The sequence below is a fragment of the Microcebus murinus genome, chromosome 29, assembly GCF_040939455.1.
Source record: "Microcebus murinus isolate Inina chromosome 29, M.murinus_Inina_mat1.0, whole genome shotgun sequence".
NCBI classification, from domain to species: domain Eukaryota; kingdom Metazoa; phylum Chordata; class Mammalia; order Primates; family Cheirogaleidae; genus Microcebus; species Microcebus murinus.
In genome coordinates, this window is record NC_134132.1 from 4,282,709 (window position 1) to 4,299,962 (window position 17,254).

General features: G+C 34.2%; 1 protein-coding gene across 2 annotated transcripts in view; it reads left to right on the top strand.

Moving 5' to 3' along the window:
* The window catches only part of STPG2 (sperm tail PG-rich repeat containing 2), a 349,955-nt gene that overhangs the window by 93,532 nt on the left and 239,169 nt on the right, over window positions 1-17,254 (top strand). For both annotated transcript variants that reach the window (XM_075998692.1, XM_012763612.3), the window contains one exon: window positions 3,262-3,354. In XM_075998692.1, coding sequence (XP_075854807.1) covers window positions 3,262-3,354 — 93 coding nt within the window. The remainder of the gene's footprint in view (window positions 1-3,261; window positions 3,355-17,254) is intronic.

Here is a 17,254-nt window from a genome sequence, read left to right on the forward strand (position 1 = left end):
TTGACCTCCACTTTTCCAGTTTGGATGCCCATTATTTCATTCTCTTGTCTAACTGATCTGGCTAAGACTTCCAGTACTATGTTGGATAAAAATGATAAAAGTGGGCATCTTTGTCTTACTCAATTTCTTAGGGAGAATGCTTTCAACTTTACTCCATTCAGTATTTTGTTTGCTGTGGGTTTATCATTCATATATGGCTTTTATCATGAAAAGCTTCTGGATTTTATCAAATGCTTTTTCTGCATCTATTGAGATGATCATATGTTTTTTGTTTTTAATTTTTAATTCTGTTTATGTGGTGAATCACATTTATTGATATGAATATGTTGAACCATCCTTGCATTCCCTGGGATGAAACTCACTTGATTATGGTGAATTATTTTTTTGGATGTGCCGTTGAATTCAATTTGCTAGTATTTTGTTGAGGATTTTTGCATTTATGTTCATGAGTGATATTGATCCATCATTTGCTTATTTTATCGTGTCCTTTCCTGATTTGGGTATCAAGGTGATACTAGCTTGGTAGAATGAGTTAGGAAGCATTCTCTCCTTCTCAAAGTTATGGAAAAGTTTCAGTAGGATAGGTAGTAATTGTCCTTGGTAGGTCTGATAGAATTTGACTGTGAATGCCTCTAAACCTGGGCTTTTTTTATTGTGAGTTTTTTTTTTTATTACTGATTTAATCTCCCTACCTGATATTGGTCTGTTTCTGTTTCTTTCTGATTCAAGTTTAGGAGGTTGTGTGTTTCCAAAAATTAATCCACTTCCTCTAGTTTTTCTACTTTGTGTGAGTAGAAGTTTGCATAGTAGTTATGGATTATCTATTATATTTCTGTGGTATCAATGGTAATGTCTCCATTTTGATTTCTGATTGAGTGTATTTGAATCCTCTTTCTTCTTTTCTTATTTAATCTAGCTAGTAGTCTGTCCATTTTTTTTTTTATCTTTTCACAGAACCACCCTTTCATTCCCTTGATCCTTTGCATTGTTTTCTTGGTTTCAAATTTGTTTAATTCTGCTTTGATGTTTGATATTTATTTCCCTCTGGTGACTGTAGGTTTGGCTCCTGGTAGTGTGAAACCATTAGGTTATTATGTGTAAATCTGTGATCTTTCTGTAGTAGGCATATAATGCTATGAACTTCCTTCTTAGCATGACTTTTGCTATATCTCAGAGATTTTGATGTCTTGTGGTGCAATTGTCATTTAATTTGAAATTTTTTAAAATTTCCATCTTGATTTTATGATTGTCTCAAAGATTGTTCACCAGCAGGTTGTTTAGCTCCCATGTTTTTGTACAGTTTTGAGAATTCCTCTTAGAGGTGATTTCTAGTTTTATTCTACTTTTGTCTGAGAAGATACATGGTTTGATAGGGATTTTTAAAAATTGCTAAGACTTGTTCTGTGGCCTAACATATGGTCTATCTTGGAAAATGTTCCATGTGCTGATGAGAAGAATTTATATTTTGTCATTTTTGGGTAGAATGTTCTGTAAATTTCTGTTAGGTCCATTTGTTCTAGAGTCCTGTTTAAGTCTAGTATTTCTTTATTGATTTTCTGCCTTGATGATCTTTCTGGGTATGTCAGTGGAGTGTTGAAGTCTCCTACTATCATTATGTTATTGTTTATTTCATTTCTTTGGTCTAGCAATATTCATTTTATAAATCTGTAAGCTTTGGTGTTAGGTGCATATATATTTAGGATTGTTATATTTTCTTATTGAATTGATTCCTTCATCATTATATAATGAACAACTTTATCTTTTTTCCTTGTTGTTAATTTAAAGTCAATTTTATGTGGTATAAGAATAGCTACTCTTGCTCACTTTTGGTTTTCATTTGCTTGCAATATTTTTTTACACTCTTTTACCTTGAGTCTATGCGACTCTGTATGAGTTAAATGGTTTTCTTGGAGACAACAGATGTTTTGCGTTGTGTTTTACATCCATTTTGTCAATCTGTATCTTTTAAGTGGGGAATTAAAGCCATTTACATCCAATATTAATATTGAAAAGGGAGGTGCTGTTTGAGTCATCATGTTGATTGCTACCTGTTTGCTTCCTTTTGTATAATTTCAAAATATTACAGGAGTACAAATATTTTTGGTTATCTGCATCAATTTTGCTAGGCTTCAGTCAGGGTTATGAGTGTGCTCATCACTCAGATACTGTTCATTGTACTTGTTAGGTAGGTTTTTGCCCATTCCCCCTCCCTGCTTGATTTACACTGAGTTTTACTTCTCTCTGTGGACACGTGTGCTCATCAGTTAGTTCTGCTTGTTTTCTTTCAGGTGACTAGGTTGGAATAATATCATGAGAAAAATAGTGGACAAGTGCCAACTTTGGCATTTATGGTAAAGAGGCAGAGAGTTTGACAGATACAGTATTCTTTTTAGTAAATTAATGTTACAAAAAATGAACATAGGAAGATATATAATTAATTTCTACTATGTGTCAAATTCTGAAATATTAACTGTAAATATCAAATTCTGAAATAAGAACAGTGAAGCATGTAAAAATGAGAAAGTATATCCTTATCCCTTTTGTATAATACAATGTTGCTATTGTTTATACAGTTTAAATTATTAAATGAATACAAATGAATAAATTGTATGATAAATCAGAATGTCACAAGAATTAATTAATTGCTAATTAAAATTTTAGATTACCAGACTCCTCTAGCCTATTAATTTACATCTTCAATGCATATGAGCAATTATCATATTTAAGAGAGTGTGGGTCCTTTTGCTTAGAAAATATATTAATCTAAATTGCCACATAATTAAATAGTTATTGCTAATATATTTTTTATTTCATGTATATTTTTTATTTCATGTATCAACAACAGTGTTAACAAATAATATCATATTATTGTCTTAATCCCTTATACTCATATATTATTGAGATTACAACCTGCTGGTTATTAAATAAAACAAGAATTGATGCCTGCATTTGACAGTAGAGTAGACCTAATAACTCACCCCTAATATATTTAAACAATGTATGCAGATCCATCATACTTACCTAGATATTCATATAATCTACTCTTTTTAGATTTTAATATTTCATTTGCTTAAAGCTTTTTACTTTTATATTGCATTTGAAAATTTTACTTTTTTATGAATATATATTTATCTCAAATGACAAAGTAATATTGATGAGCTTCATTGCAAACCTGTTATTTATAGTGCCACTTGTATTGATAAAAATAAATGAAATACTTTTTTGTAACCTCTTGTTTCAACATGTTTTTGGAATTCACAGGTCGATAGAATGTCTGATGAATTACCTAATTTGACTAACACATATGCTGTTTTCCTGTCAAGAGTAGAAAGAACTTTTAAAGTGCCAGATTTGGTAAGAAGACTCCTATAATTAAACCTATTTGTAATCTAGGAATTATGAGGAGACTGTATAACTTAAACATTATATTAGGACCTGAGGGAGGTAACTGGTAGCCTACTGTACCATCTTTGGCTAACTTGATACTTGCATATTTTTAAGGTTCAACAAAATTCTTGAAGCTAAGCAGAAGTTCAACATTGCTCTATGAGAGACTATTACATGGAATATCACTTGTAGGGTTAGAGAACAGTCATTTTTAGTACATACATGAAAGCTGAACTCATTGTGTTGTATGTAGAGTGGAAGATTTACTTTAGGTACAACTCATTTTACTAATACTGTAAATTTTTTCCCATTTCAATTTGAATCTATCTTAAAATCTAAGACTCCTCAGTGATTTTTTTCACTCCTGTTAACTTGTATGTTGAATTGTATTGCTATACATTTTTCTGAGTTTCCATTTTTATAAAGGCTAATACTGAACAAGTGAAGCAGATTAAATTTAAATATGAATAGTTAACTATTTCATTCAGATTGAATTTATAAAAATACCAAGTATCACACCTATAATTCCAGCACTTTGGGAGGCTGAGGTGGGAGGATAGCCTGAGGCCAGGAGTTTGAGACCAGCCTAGGCAGCATAGCGAGACCCTATCTCTACAAAATATAAAAAAATTAGCCAGATGTTGTGGCATGTGCCTTAGTCGTAGCTACTTGGGAGGCTGAGGCAGGAGGATCACTTGAGCCCAGGAGTTTGAGGTTATAGTGTGCTATGATTGTGCTGCCACTGCACTCCAGGCTGGATGACATAGTGAGACCCTGTATCAAAAAACAAAACCAAAGTAAAATTTAGAGTTAAAACGTTAGACCCAATGCTAACATTGCTGTGGTCTGAATGTTTGTGTCCCCTCAAAATTCATATGCTGAACTTCTAATCCCCAAAATGATGGTATTAGGAGGTAGGCCCTTCTGGGAGGTGATTAGATCATAAAGGTGGAGCCCTTATTAATGGAATTAGTACCTTTATAAAATAGGGCCAAGGGAGCTTGTTTGACCTTCTACCATGTGAGGACAGAGTATGATGTCTATGAAGAGGCAAGCCCTCACTGGAAACCGAATCTAGTTGTGCTTCATCTTGGGATTCCCAGCTTCCAGAATTGTGAGAAATAAATGTCTGGTCTTTATAAGCTATCCAATTTATGATATTTTGTTATAGGAGCCCAAACAGACAAAGACAAATGTCATAAAATAGCCTTGTGTGAACAAGGTGTTGTTAAAAATTTTTTTTTTTTTTGTAGAAACTGGACCATTTTTGCAAGTATTATTAATAGCAAATTACTAAAACAGGATCATTAACCAGGGTTTAAAATGTAGCTAGTCAACCAAAGGAAAGCATTGCTTGGAGGAAATAAAATTCTGCTCGGTAAAATAATGCCAAGAATTGATTTATAATGTTTTCAACGGTGAAATAACTGGTACAAAGTCAGGATGAACTAATGTAAGGAAAGGACAAATGCCATGTTAGTTAACACAACTGTGAATGTCTAGGAAATTATAGGAATTATATTAATTTGGTGAGAGACATTCAGGAATAGACTTATTTTTTTTCCTGAGGCATTAATTGACTGAATCTGAGATATCGTCAAAGTTAGCATCAGGTTCCATGAGTTTTTTTCTAAGTATAAATTAAAAAGACAGTTTAAAATCATCTAGCATTATTCTTGACATTCTCAGTAGATTCTCAGTAATTATTAAATAAACACACTGTTTCAATAGATCATTTCTTCCTTTTGAGGATTTTTAGGTTTTAGTTGTATTTCTCAAGTGAGTCATGGTCATGTATACCTTAGCATCTGCCATGAAGTATATACCATAAGTAATTTATTACTAATACAAATCTTTTAAACTTAGGAATATTTAGAATATAATCAAAGTTATATCTATGATAATATTAGTAATACAGGTATTACAATGGAATAAACAATGGAAATCACTGAAGGCGTCCATAGGAATGCATATATGTATGTGTTGTACTATATCTTTATATTGAAAGAAGATGGTGCACATTTGCTTTAAAGGAAGATGAGTTGCTCTACAAATTGCTTTTACTTTACTGACATTTTTCTTTCTTAGTTTTGCCTCTCTTTGGATCAGAAAACTCCTTTTTTGTGTGGCCTTTTCTGGCATTAAGCAGTCGCAATCAAAAGTATTGCGTGGGACTCTGGTTACCCAAGAATCATAATATTTTAGTCATATAGAAAACTTTGGTTTTTCAATCCCTTCTGCAAATGGCAATACACTTCAACCAGGTGGGTGTATCATATATATGAATGAAAAATCCAAATTATTGCTCTCAAAACAAAATCAAAATACTATTTCAAATGTATGAAGTAATGCAGGGATCCTCAAACTACCTCTTGTGGGCCACATGCGGCCCGCCGAGGACATTTATCTGGCCCTCCGGTGTTTTTGCTGCCCTCTGCCTGTCCTGCTTAGCAGCCGACTTGTCTTGGGCCCACAGTGCGCATGTGTGGAATGTGCGCTGCACTCTCCAACGGCCCTCCAACGGTCTGAGGGACAGTGAGCTGGCCCCCTGTTTAAAAATTTTGAGGACCCCTGATTAGTAATGAAATTAATTTTATAATTTCAATTAAATACAAATATTAAAAAATTTATCTTCTAGATATTTTATGTGTGGATATGCTACAGTCTTGAAAAAGCATATGATAGTTTAATTTTCCAAGTTATATTTTTACATAACATTAAAAAAATCTGACTTCTGGTTTTATTCGAAAGACTGAACCTATATATACGCTTCCCCTTCTTTTACAAGGCCCAATGTTTTCCTATTTTCAAAATCTTTTCTTGTCATAGCACTTTATTTTTCTTGTAAGCTGTTTCATCTTTGCTTTGTTGAGTTTGACTCAGTATACCGATTCTTTTTTATTGGTATGATGGGCCACTATAACACTATAATTTCTAAAAATTTAAAGCGACACTAAATTATATGCCTAAACAACAACATATAATTTCAATTGAAATTATATGTCAGATTAGTTGTGTTCACCTTGATAAGAATTCCTAGGAAAATATAATGAGCATCAATTTAACTTAAGAGAAGAATTTGCCATCAGTTAAAGATTACTCTGAAAACAATTCTGTATATGGAGGTTTTCTTGCTTGTTGGTGCCAAGAATTGTATATGTCCAGTTCAGATAAATTATTTCACAGATTTGATTATGTTGCATGTATAGATATTTTATAATTGTTATATATTTTGGAAATTTTATTTTTAGTGCCTTGTCCTGAAAGTATAGCTTTGATTTGATTTTGAATGTTCTCGAGATTTGCAATTATAATGTTATGTTATTTTTGATTAAAATAAACATTCAAAATCAGGATGTACTCTAAAAATTTCATTATTATAAATATTAAAATTTGTCTTCAACTTGCTCTTTTAAATTTGCTTATTAGATTTAAAATATTCACACTTAAATTTCAAATTTAGCATCAGATTTTATAGAATACTTTGGCATTTAAGAATGTACTAGAAAGTTTTTAAATTTGAAATTCATTGATTTTGATATTTGTTGTATTTAGCAAAATGATGAAGCCCCTGTATAGAATGAGGATTTTGATTATTTATTCCATAATGTATAGGTGTGTGGTTCAATATTAATGACCCTTGGGAATATCACCAAACTTGGAATTAGCTGTCATTATATACTATAATCTTAACTGATAATTTAAGTTACACTCATCATTATACCCCCAAGGAGGAGGAGCTGTTCTATAGGTCAAAGACCCAGTAGGTCATCTATGTCCACAGTCTACCCCCTCTGTTTACTTCAGACATATATCCAAGTGCCCTCTGATATCTCTGCTTGGGTTACTAATTGTTATTTCTAATTTTAAGGCATCCAAAACTAATTCTTTCTCATAATTTCTTTATTGGCTCTAATTACAAATAGTATGCAAGTATAATAAAATACAGCTCCACTGATTAATTTAGGCAGAGAAAGTTTTTGAAGTAAGTAAACTTTGAGCTGGTTCTTAAAGTTAAATGTAGTGATTTATAGAAATGAAGAAAAATAGAATTAATTATTTCTTAAGACAGGTATCTATTGTCTTTCATTTCCTTTTCCTGTTTCTGTCATGAGTGTCTGAATTTTTCTTGAGGCTGAAATTGTACAAATTCCTTTCAGGATGAAGCTGAATTTTAGCACCATTATAAAATACCTGTTGTGTTTTCAGTATTCTTGGAAGGTAGATACCAATGTGAATTTGTTTTCCTGAAAGAGGTTTCTGTTACAAATCGTGAGCTCCTTCCATGCTTCATCTTAGATAAAGGCCCCCTTTTCTCTTTAGAATTGTATTATATGGTCATTATTAGAACTAGATTTCTCTGTTTGACGGTAGATCCAAAATTATATGTCAATTGTTTAGGCATATAATTTAGTGTCGCTTTAAATTTTTAGCCAGTGTTTTTTTAGCCCTGTCTAAAACAGCTTCTTAGAATCATCTAGAGAGCTTTACAAAATGCCAATGGCAAGTCCCCAACCCCAGATATTACAAATTAATTGCTGTGAGATGGAGGCCAGATATCCATATATTTTATAGCTTTTGGAAAATGTTAAGACAAGTGCATATTCAAAAACACTTGAGTCAGAATGTCCTATAATTTATACTATATTGAATATTAGCCTTCTCTTACTCTCTAATTAGTTTAATTTCAAGCATTTGTCCAATCTGTTCCATTCATTCATTCAGACTTTCAGCAGATACTACTATGAGTAATTCTAGGTGCTTGAAGCATAAAGGTGAGTAAGACCTCTACGGTCTTTGCCCTCACCTTACTAACTTTTTAGTGTAAAGGGGAAAGGAGGCCTGAAGTAAAAAGTGAAATAAGCTAGTGATTTTTTGTTGGTGATGTGCATCAGGAAAATGATAATCAGGGCTCTGTGAAAGAGGAATGACAGAGATATGGGATGGGTTGATAGTTTTGATAGGAAAATTCAAGAAATTTTCTTTGTTGAAGTGACATTTGAGTGAAGATCCAAATAGTGAGAAGCCAATGATGAGAAGAAGCTAAGGAAGATTGATTCAGACAGAAGGACCATCAAGCATTAGAGATCTGAAGAAAGAAAGACATGACACGTTTAAGGAACAGAAAAGAAACCAAATGAATGGTTTTTAGATGAGAAAAAAAATCAGTTCTCATCTGACTTATTAATGTTCCCCAAAAGGCAGCGTGTTATTTTTCTTTTTTTAAATTTTATTTATTTTATTTCAGGGTATTATGAGGGTACATTTTGGTTACATGTTATGACTTTGCCACACCCAAACCATGATTTGAGGTGTGCCTTTTCCCCCCTGCCATTGTTGGGGGGAACAATGGCTGATTTTCTTTGGCTGATTTCAAGAATTATTTTTTGTCTTTAATTTTTTAGAAATTTGATTATGACATGTCTGGGTATGGATTTACTTGAGTTTATCTTTTTAAAGTTCGTAAATCTGTGGGCTTATATCTTTTATCAAATTTGGAAAGCTTTACCTACAGAATGGGAGAAAATTTTTGCATCCTATGCATCCGATAAGGGACTGATAACTAGAATATACTTAGAACTCACGAAAATCAGGAAGAAAAAATCAAATAACCCCATTAAAAAGTGGGCAAAGGACTTGAACAGAAATTTTTCTAAAGAAGACAGAAGAATGGCCAACAAACATATGAAGAAATGCTCAACATCTCTAATCATCAGGGAAATGCAAATCAAAACCACAATGAGATATCACTTAACCCCAGTGAGAATGGCCTTTATCAAAAAATCTCCAAACAATAAATGCTGGCGTGGTTGCGGAGAGAGAGGAACACTCCTACACTGCTGGTGGGACTGCAAACTAGTTCAACCTCTGTGGAAAGCAATTTGGAGATACCTTAAAGCGATACAAGTGAATCTACCATTTGATCCAGCAATCCCATTGCTGGGCATCTACCCAAATGATCCAGTGACACTCTACAAAAAAGACACCTGCACTCGAATGTTTATAGCAGCACAATTCATAATTGCAAGGCTGTGGAAACAGCCCAAGTGCCCATCAATCCATGAATGGATTAATAAAATGTGGTATATGTATACCATGGAGTACTATTCAGCTCTAAGAAACAATGGTGATATAGCACATCTTATATTTTCCTGGTTAGAGCTGGAACCCATACTACTAAGTGAAGTATCCCAAGAATGGAAAAACAAGCACCAGATATATTCTCCAGAAAACTGGTATTAACTGAGCAGCACCTAAGTGGACACATAGGTACTACAGTAATAGGGTATTGGGCAGGTGGGAGGGGGGAGGAGGGTGGGTATATACATACATAATGAGTGAGATGTGCACCATCTGGGGGATGGTCATGATGGAGACTCAGACTTTTGGGGGGAGGGGGGGAAATGGGCATTTATTGAAACCTTAAAATCTGTACCCCCATAATATGCCAAAATAAAAAAAAAATTAAAAAAAAAATTTGGAAAGCTTTTAGCCATTATTTCTTCAAATATTTTTTCATGTCTACACTCTTTCTCTCCTTTTCGAAGCTTTGATGACCTAAATGTTAGACCTTTTGGTATTTCCCCCCAGGTCCCTGAGGCTCTGATAATTCTTTTTATATTTATTTTCTTTCTGTTCTGATAGGATAATTTCTATAGATCCATCTGCAAGTTTACTGATTATTTCTTTTTTTTTTTTTTTTTTTGAGACAGAGTCTCACTTTGTTGCCCAGGCTAGAGTGAGTGCCATGGCGTCAACCTGGCTCACAGCAACCTCAATCTCCGGGGCTCAAGCAATCCTCCTGCCTCAGCCTCCCGAGTAGCTGGGACTACAGGCATGCGCCACCATGCCCGGCTAATTTTTTTTTTGTATATATATTTTTAGTTGGTCAATTAATTTCTTTCTATTTTTGGTAGAGACGGGGTCTTGCTCAGGCTGGTTTCGAACTCCTGACCTTGAGCAATCCGCCCGCCTCGGCCTCCCAAAGTGCTAGGATTACAGGCGTGAGCCACTGCGCCCGGCCAACTGATTATTTCTTATCTTATCTTCATTCCTCCATTTGGCCCATCCAGTGAATTTTTCATTTGCTATTGTGTTTTTCAATTCTAAAATTGTCATTTAGTTTTTCTTTTAATATTCCAGATTCTTGCTAGGAGTTTCTAATTTTTTATTTTTTCCAAGAATGTTATAATTGCTTGTTGGTAATTTTGTATGATACCTGCTTTAAAATTCTTGTCAGATAATTCCAGCATCTATTCCATCTTGGTGTTGTCATCTGTTGATTGTCTTTTCTCACTTGAGATTTTCCTTTGTCTTGGTATGATGAGTAATTTTGGAATGAGTTCTGTACATCTTCAGTATTGTGTTATGAAATTATGCTTCCTACTCAGATCTTATATTTTAGTAAACAGTCAATTAATCTGGGTTTAGAGTACACATCCTGGACCATTTTTGTGGTTCAAACGGCTATTTGGCATTTTATTTATTTATTTATTTATTGAGACGGAGTCTCACTATGTTGCCCAGGCTAGAGTGCCGTGGTGTCAGCCTAGCTCACAACAACCTTAAACTCCTGTGCTCAAGCAATCCTCTGCCTCAGCCTCCTGAGTAGCTGGGAATGCAGGCATGCACCACCATGCCCTGCTAATATTTTCTATATATTTTTAGTTGGCCAATTAATTCCTTTCTATTTTTAGTAGAGATGGGATCTCACCCTTGCTCAGGCTGGTTTCAAACTCCTGACCTTGAGTGATCCTCCCGCCTCGGCCTCCCAGAATACTAGGATTACAGGCGTGAGCCACTGTGCCCGGCCTATTTGTTTATTTAGTTAGTTGAGACTGGGTCTCACTCTGTCTCCTGGACTGGAGTGCAGTGGCTATTCACAGGTGTGATCATAGCTTACCGTAGCCTTCAACTCCTGGGCTCAAGAGATTGTCTTGCCTCAGTCTCCTGAGTAGCTGGGACTACAGGTGCAAGCCCTCATGCCTGGCTAAATGTCAATTTAGCATTTAAATCCTTCACAGCACTACTCTTTTCTGTTCTGTTTATGTGCTACCCGGTCGCTATCTTGAAACTTGGACAGTATTCCACATGATAATTCAATTGTCAGAGCTTTTGCTTTGTTGATTCTGTTTTTACCTATGAGTCACTTAAGGATGTTCCCAGGATTTCATACACAGATTTGAACAGGTTCTTTCTTCAGCTCCCTCTTTCCATTATCTACCCCCTCCCACCACTATCTAGCTGGGAAGAGGTATGGTGCTGCCTTTTTGTTGTTATTTGCATAGAACAGGGTGAGTTGGACAATAGGAGTTTTCCCCACAGTTTCTGCAGCGCTTGGTGGGGAAATGGAAGGGTGCCACCTACTTAGTGCAGCATATAGATGGTCAACAGGATTCTGCACCACAGTCTCTAGAAATTTGGTGGGGAAGGGACAGTGTGAAGCTCCTTTTGTGGTGTTTCTGTGGAGCAGAAAGGGTAAAATCTTAAGTTTTCCTGCAGGGATTTCTTCTTCCTGGCTCTTTAGCTAGATAAGACAGGCTTTTACTGAAGTTCCCCCCACCGCCCATCAGTTGGCATTTCTAGGCTATGGGCTACTCTTGTGTTCAGTCTAGCAGGCTCAGGAGGAAAAGAAAACCCCAGGAACTCACTGTCAGGTCTTCTCTTGAGTCATGAATGTTCCTTGTCAGTCTACTTTATTTACCCACCTTGCAGAGTCTACTGAGACCTGTGTTTTATACAGGGTTTTAGTTGTAATTATTAATAATAGGAGAAATAGGGGGTAAAGTGCTTGTTCCCTCTTGCTTGGAACTGAAAACTTTAGTGTGATGCCTCCAATTTTGTTCTTGCTCAAGAGAACTTTAATAATGGAGTATTTTGTGGTTCCATATGTATTTTAGGATTATTTTTCACTTCTGTGAAAAATGCCAATGGAATTTTGATAGGGATTACTTTGGGTAGTGTGGAAGTTTTAAAAATATTAACTCTTCCAAACCACAGGCATGGGATATATTTCTATTATTTGTGTATTATAAAATTTCTTTCATCAATGTCTTATAGTTTTCAGTGTACAAATCTTTCAGCTCCTTGGTTAAATTTATTCCTAAGTGTTTTATTCTTTTTGATGCTATAAGAAGTGGGATTGTTTTCTCAATTTCTTCAATGGGTAGTTTGTTGTTAATGTATACAAATTAAACTGATTTTGGCATGTTAATATTGCATTGTGAGACATTACTGAATTCATTTATTAGTTCCAAGTTTTTTAGTGGACACTGTCTTTAGAGCTTTCTATATAAGATCATATAATCCTCAAACAGAGACAATATTACTTCTTCCTTTCTGATTTGTATGCCTTTTATTTCTTCTCCTTGCCCAGTCGCTCCTGCAAAGGCTTTCAGTGCTATGTTGAATTGAAATGGCCAGAGTGGGCATTCTTGTATTGTTCCTGGTGTTAAAGGAGATTTCAGCTTTTCCATGTTGAGTAAGATATTAGTTGTAGCCTTATCATATAGGGCCTTTATTACTATATTGAGGTACATTCCTTTTATACCTAATTTCTTGAGAGTTTTATTATGAAAGGATGCTGAATTTTGTCAAATGCTTTTTTGCATCCATTGAGATCATATAACTTTTGTCCTTCTTTCTGTTGATGTGGTATATCACATTTATTGATTTGCATATGTTAAATCAGCCATGCAATACCAGGGGTAAATCCCACTTGATTATGGTGTATGGGCCTTTTAATGTGCTGTTGAATTCAGTTTACAGGTATTTTTTTGGGGGATTTTTATATCTACATTTATTTAGAATATTGGCCTGTGATTTTATTTTCTTGTTACTTTGACTGGGTTTGGTATCAGTTTAATGCTGGCATCATAAAGTGAATTTGGAAGTGTACCCTCCTGTTCAATTTTTGGAAGAGTTTGAGAATGATTGATTTTAATTCTTTAAATGTTTTATGGAATTTACCAATTCTATAATGCAACCATCAGATTAGTGGCATTATTATTTTTTTTTTTTAGCCATAGTGCCCACAGGTTTATTTTTAAAATTTTGTATCATCCCTACCTAGTTATGCAATGCTTTTTGAAAATCAAACATCTGTAACTGCTGTTCATGTTTACTTTTAACACTGTTTACTTGAGATTTTTCTCTTTTTTCCCATGTGTATTCCAAGTTATATAGGCATCCTTAAAGAGTAGTTGACATTTTTGTTTCAGTTAGTATGTTATAGGTTTCGTTAGTTCCAGACACAAAATTTTATATTAATTTTATGTTATTTACTTTTGGCTAGTTATCATGATTAGTGTAATATATTCTCTCTCTCTTTCTCTCTCTCTCTCTCTCTTATCACAGTGATTGATTCAGTTGGGAATAGGAGCTCAGTTGGCCCAGAGAATAGTTTAGGATTGTGTTCTATGTTTGGAGAAAAAGAAGCTTTATCTTCTGAACTGTGTAACATATAGTATAGATACAAAGCTGCAACCATTATACTGCCATGAAGAAAGCCTGCCTGCATGGCAGGAGATGATACATGGGAGAGAATTGGGCTTAGAGAATCAGAGAGAGAAATGGAATTGAAATCCTTTTAAAATCACACCTGAAGCCTTTTCCCCTTTTTCTAAATCAGTAATATTTAACCCAGTTTTCCCATTATAAGTTATCTGAGAACCTGTAAAAAAATGTATAGAAGTATCCAAGACCACTTAAATCATTATTTCTGGGGAGGACACATTGGAATCTGCCAAGGGTATTTTTAAAAACCCATCCAGGTGATTCTAATGTGAAAACAGTAGTGACAACCATTGTCTGGGTTTTTCAGTAATATGAGCCCATAATTTAATGTATTATTTAAGCCCATTTGTTTCTTTTTCTGTTATATGCAACCAAAAGTGATCTCAGTGATAGACAAAGAAAGATTTCATTAGAAAAACTTAGAAAATTATCATGAAAAATGTCAGAACAGAATTCTTATGCCAGCATCCTACAATCTAGGTCTAGGATTTATTAAAAAAAACTAACAATAATTAAGTTCAATTTGTTAGGAAAATTGGAAGAAAGGGAATGGTGTAAATGATTGCATTGAGATAAGTACATACATGTCAAGACATATTTAAGAAGATATAATTAAGACTTTATAAAATGACTCAATTCATATTGGCTAAAGTAATGGACTGTTTACAGAACTAGACATACATGCTCCATGATCTTTTCACTTGGATAGGGAAGAGATATTTTGTCATAAGTTGACTATATCTCTTGAAATATAATCTCAGCCTTGATTTATAATTTTTTACTTTTTATAGTATAGACAGTGATTGCCTTTTTATTTCCCTTTGTTATGTTCTAAATGTACACTAGGCAGTTTCAAGGTGATTATCTTAGCACCAAGCCCGTTTTTTATGTTTTACTGGCAGAATGGTACATTTCTTTTTTTATTACTATGTCATCAGTATCAGACTTTATTTCAGTTGTTTGACATTGTATCAGAACTACATTTTCTTTCAGGGTTATATCTTTAGCTCAAAATTACAATTCTTGAAATAAACACTATATTCTCATTTTCTGTTTGAGCAGTGTGATTTTCTTATTTAGAATTTGCTCATTTATTAAAAAACTTCACAGAGTGATTGAAATTCATAAAATTGAAAGTCTAAATGACAAATTAAACACCCTTGCTAATTTTTGGATTTTCTGTATTGGCACTGTCACTTCAATAATTTTGTTTACAAATTTATAAATCCATTTCTTATTTTTATGAGCTGCTTTGTTTGCTAGCCCCAAGCTGACTGTTGTTGAGACCCAGGTATCTGAACAGGATACCAGAATTGGGAAATTTGTGCATGTTTCCTTAACTAGCATAAATTTAGATCAAGGAAGATTTCAATTCAGACATGTAAACTAGTAGGCATAGGAATGATGGAGGATCAATTTGAGCCTTAGTTAAAATAAGCTGGTAGCTGAAGAGTAAAGACTAAGTAGAGCTGTTAACTGGGAATCCTGAGATAAATGAACTGAAGAGGGAAAAGTGAAACCCGTTGGAAATAATCATAAGATATGGGAATTACTAGAAGGCAAAGTTACAGCCAAAGTAGACAGAAGGAATTTCTTATCTTAGAAAGTAAAGTTTCTTCTATTTTGAAATTAGGAGACAGAAGCAGTTGCTTTGGTTTGAATGACCTATATTCTGTTGTACAATGGGAACTTGTACTATAATGTAATTTTTCACTGATGAATATTGTGAAAGAAAATGATAATATTTTTATGATAGAATTTACTACCTTATATTTCTTTTGACACAAGGTGATGTAAAAATAAATATTGAGCCAAGTAGTTTGTAAGTCATATAAATTACAGGGGAGGTATATGAAAAGTGAATTTTAAAAATGAATTAATATTTAGAACTGGATTCATTCATACAACAAAATTAGAATATGGTTCATCTTTCACTGTTATATAGGTGGGACTTTTATCAACCTAGGTTCCTGCAAAGTACCCTGTTCTTTTGTTTCTAAACACATAGACCTTTATACTTCGTGTAATTGAATAACTACTTTGTTGTTATTGGCATAGGGAACAAAAAGTATTTTGTTTTATTTTTCTCTCTCACATTCTTCCATTTGTACTCCATTGTCTTTTACCGTTTTGTTCCTAATCCATTATCTTGAGTTTCCAGATTTGTAAATAATATATTTTAGGGGACTCAGAAAAATGTAACACATGTGTGGTAGAGATTGCCATATGCCTCCCTCAATATCCATTCTTCCTCCCCTTATTAGCGGAGCTCTGAAACTTTGGGGGCAATAATGTACTGTTTGTAGCTAGATGTAGCTGTAAACTAAGTTTTGGCCAATGAAAGGTAAATTTTATTTAGTAACTCTGAGCCTGGTTTTGTAAGATAGGTTCCTTTATACTTTACTGATAGATAGCATTGGGTATATTTACTTACAGAAATTTCTTGAAAATGGAGGAGGTGACCATTTCTTTTCTATTTTTTAGAGAGTAAGGACAAGGGCCTCACCTAGGGACTGCAGAGAAATGAGTTGGAAGAGCCTAGATCCCTTACCTCTTCTAGCAATGCCATATCAGCCCTGGGTTGCCTACCCCTGGAATTATTTTACTTAAGGGTTTTATTCTGTCTGGGAGAATGATCTAGGTGGACATTTTGCCTGTTTCACAGTGGCAGCTACTTCCCTCATCATGTCTGTATCATGAGAAATACTTTCTCAAGTCTCCTTCCCTGTCCCCTAATATTCTTTGTGAGTACACAGTCCATAATGTAGTGCTACTTCCCCTTGTGTCTGCAGGCTTCTGGCATTATATACTGTTACTCTAGCCCACACTTAGTCTTAATTAATTAAGCAATCCATTAAAAATTCTTTATACCAGTTTATATGGTATTTCCCATCTTCACCTCATGTCCTACCCAAGATAAATTAGTGCTCAAGACATTTTTTTTCTGGGATACACTTGCGTGTCTTTAAATTTCAGGCTAATTTGTTCTCCTGTGAGCTCAGTTTTCTGATAGGTTCAAGTAAAAAATCTAGTCATATAGATTATTTGGCTTGCTCTTGTTAGGGCGGGAGTGACCCTCATTCCAGCTTTGTATATCTATCCTGGGTAGATGCTAAAAATCAGTTTTGACATTAACAACATTGTCTGACTAATCAAGAGAGAACAGATTTGGAGATTATTATGGAGTACTATTGGGATATCATTTCAGTAATCTTTGTATTAGATAATGATGAATGAAACCATAGTAATGGGAGAAGTATAAAAGTCTGAGGAGTTTTCATGATATGGAATTACAAAGTACACTTAAGGACAAAATAGTTTAGCCTGAATTATCTCTGATAAAGCCAATTTT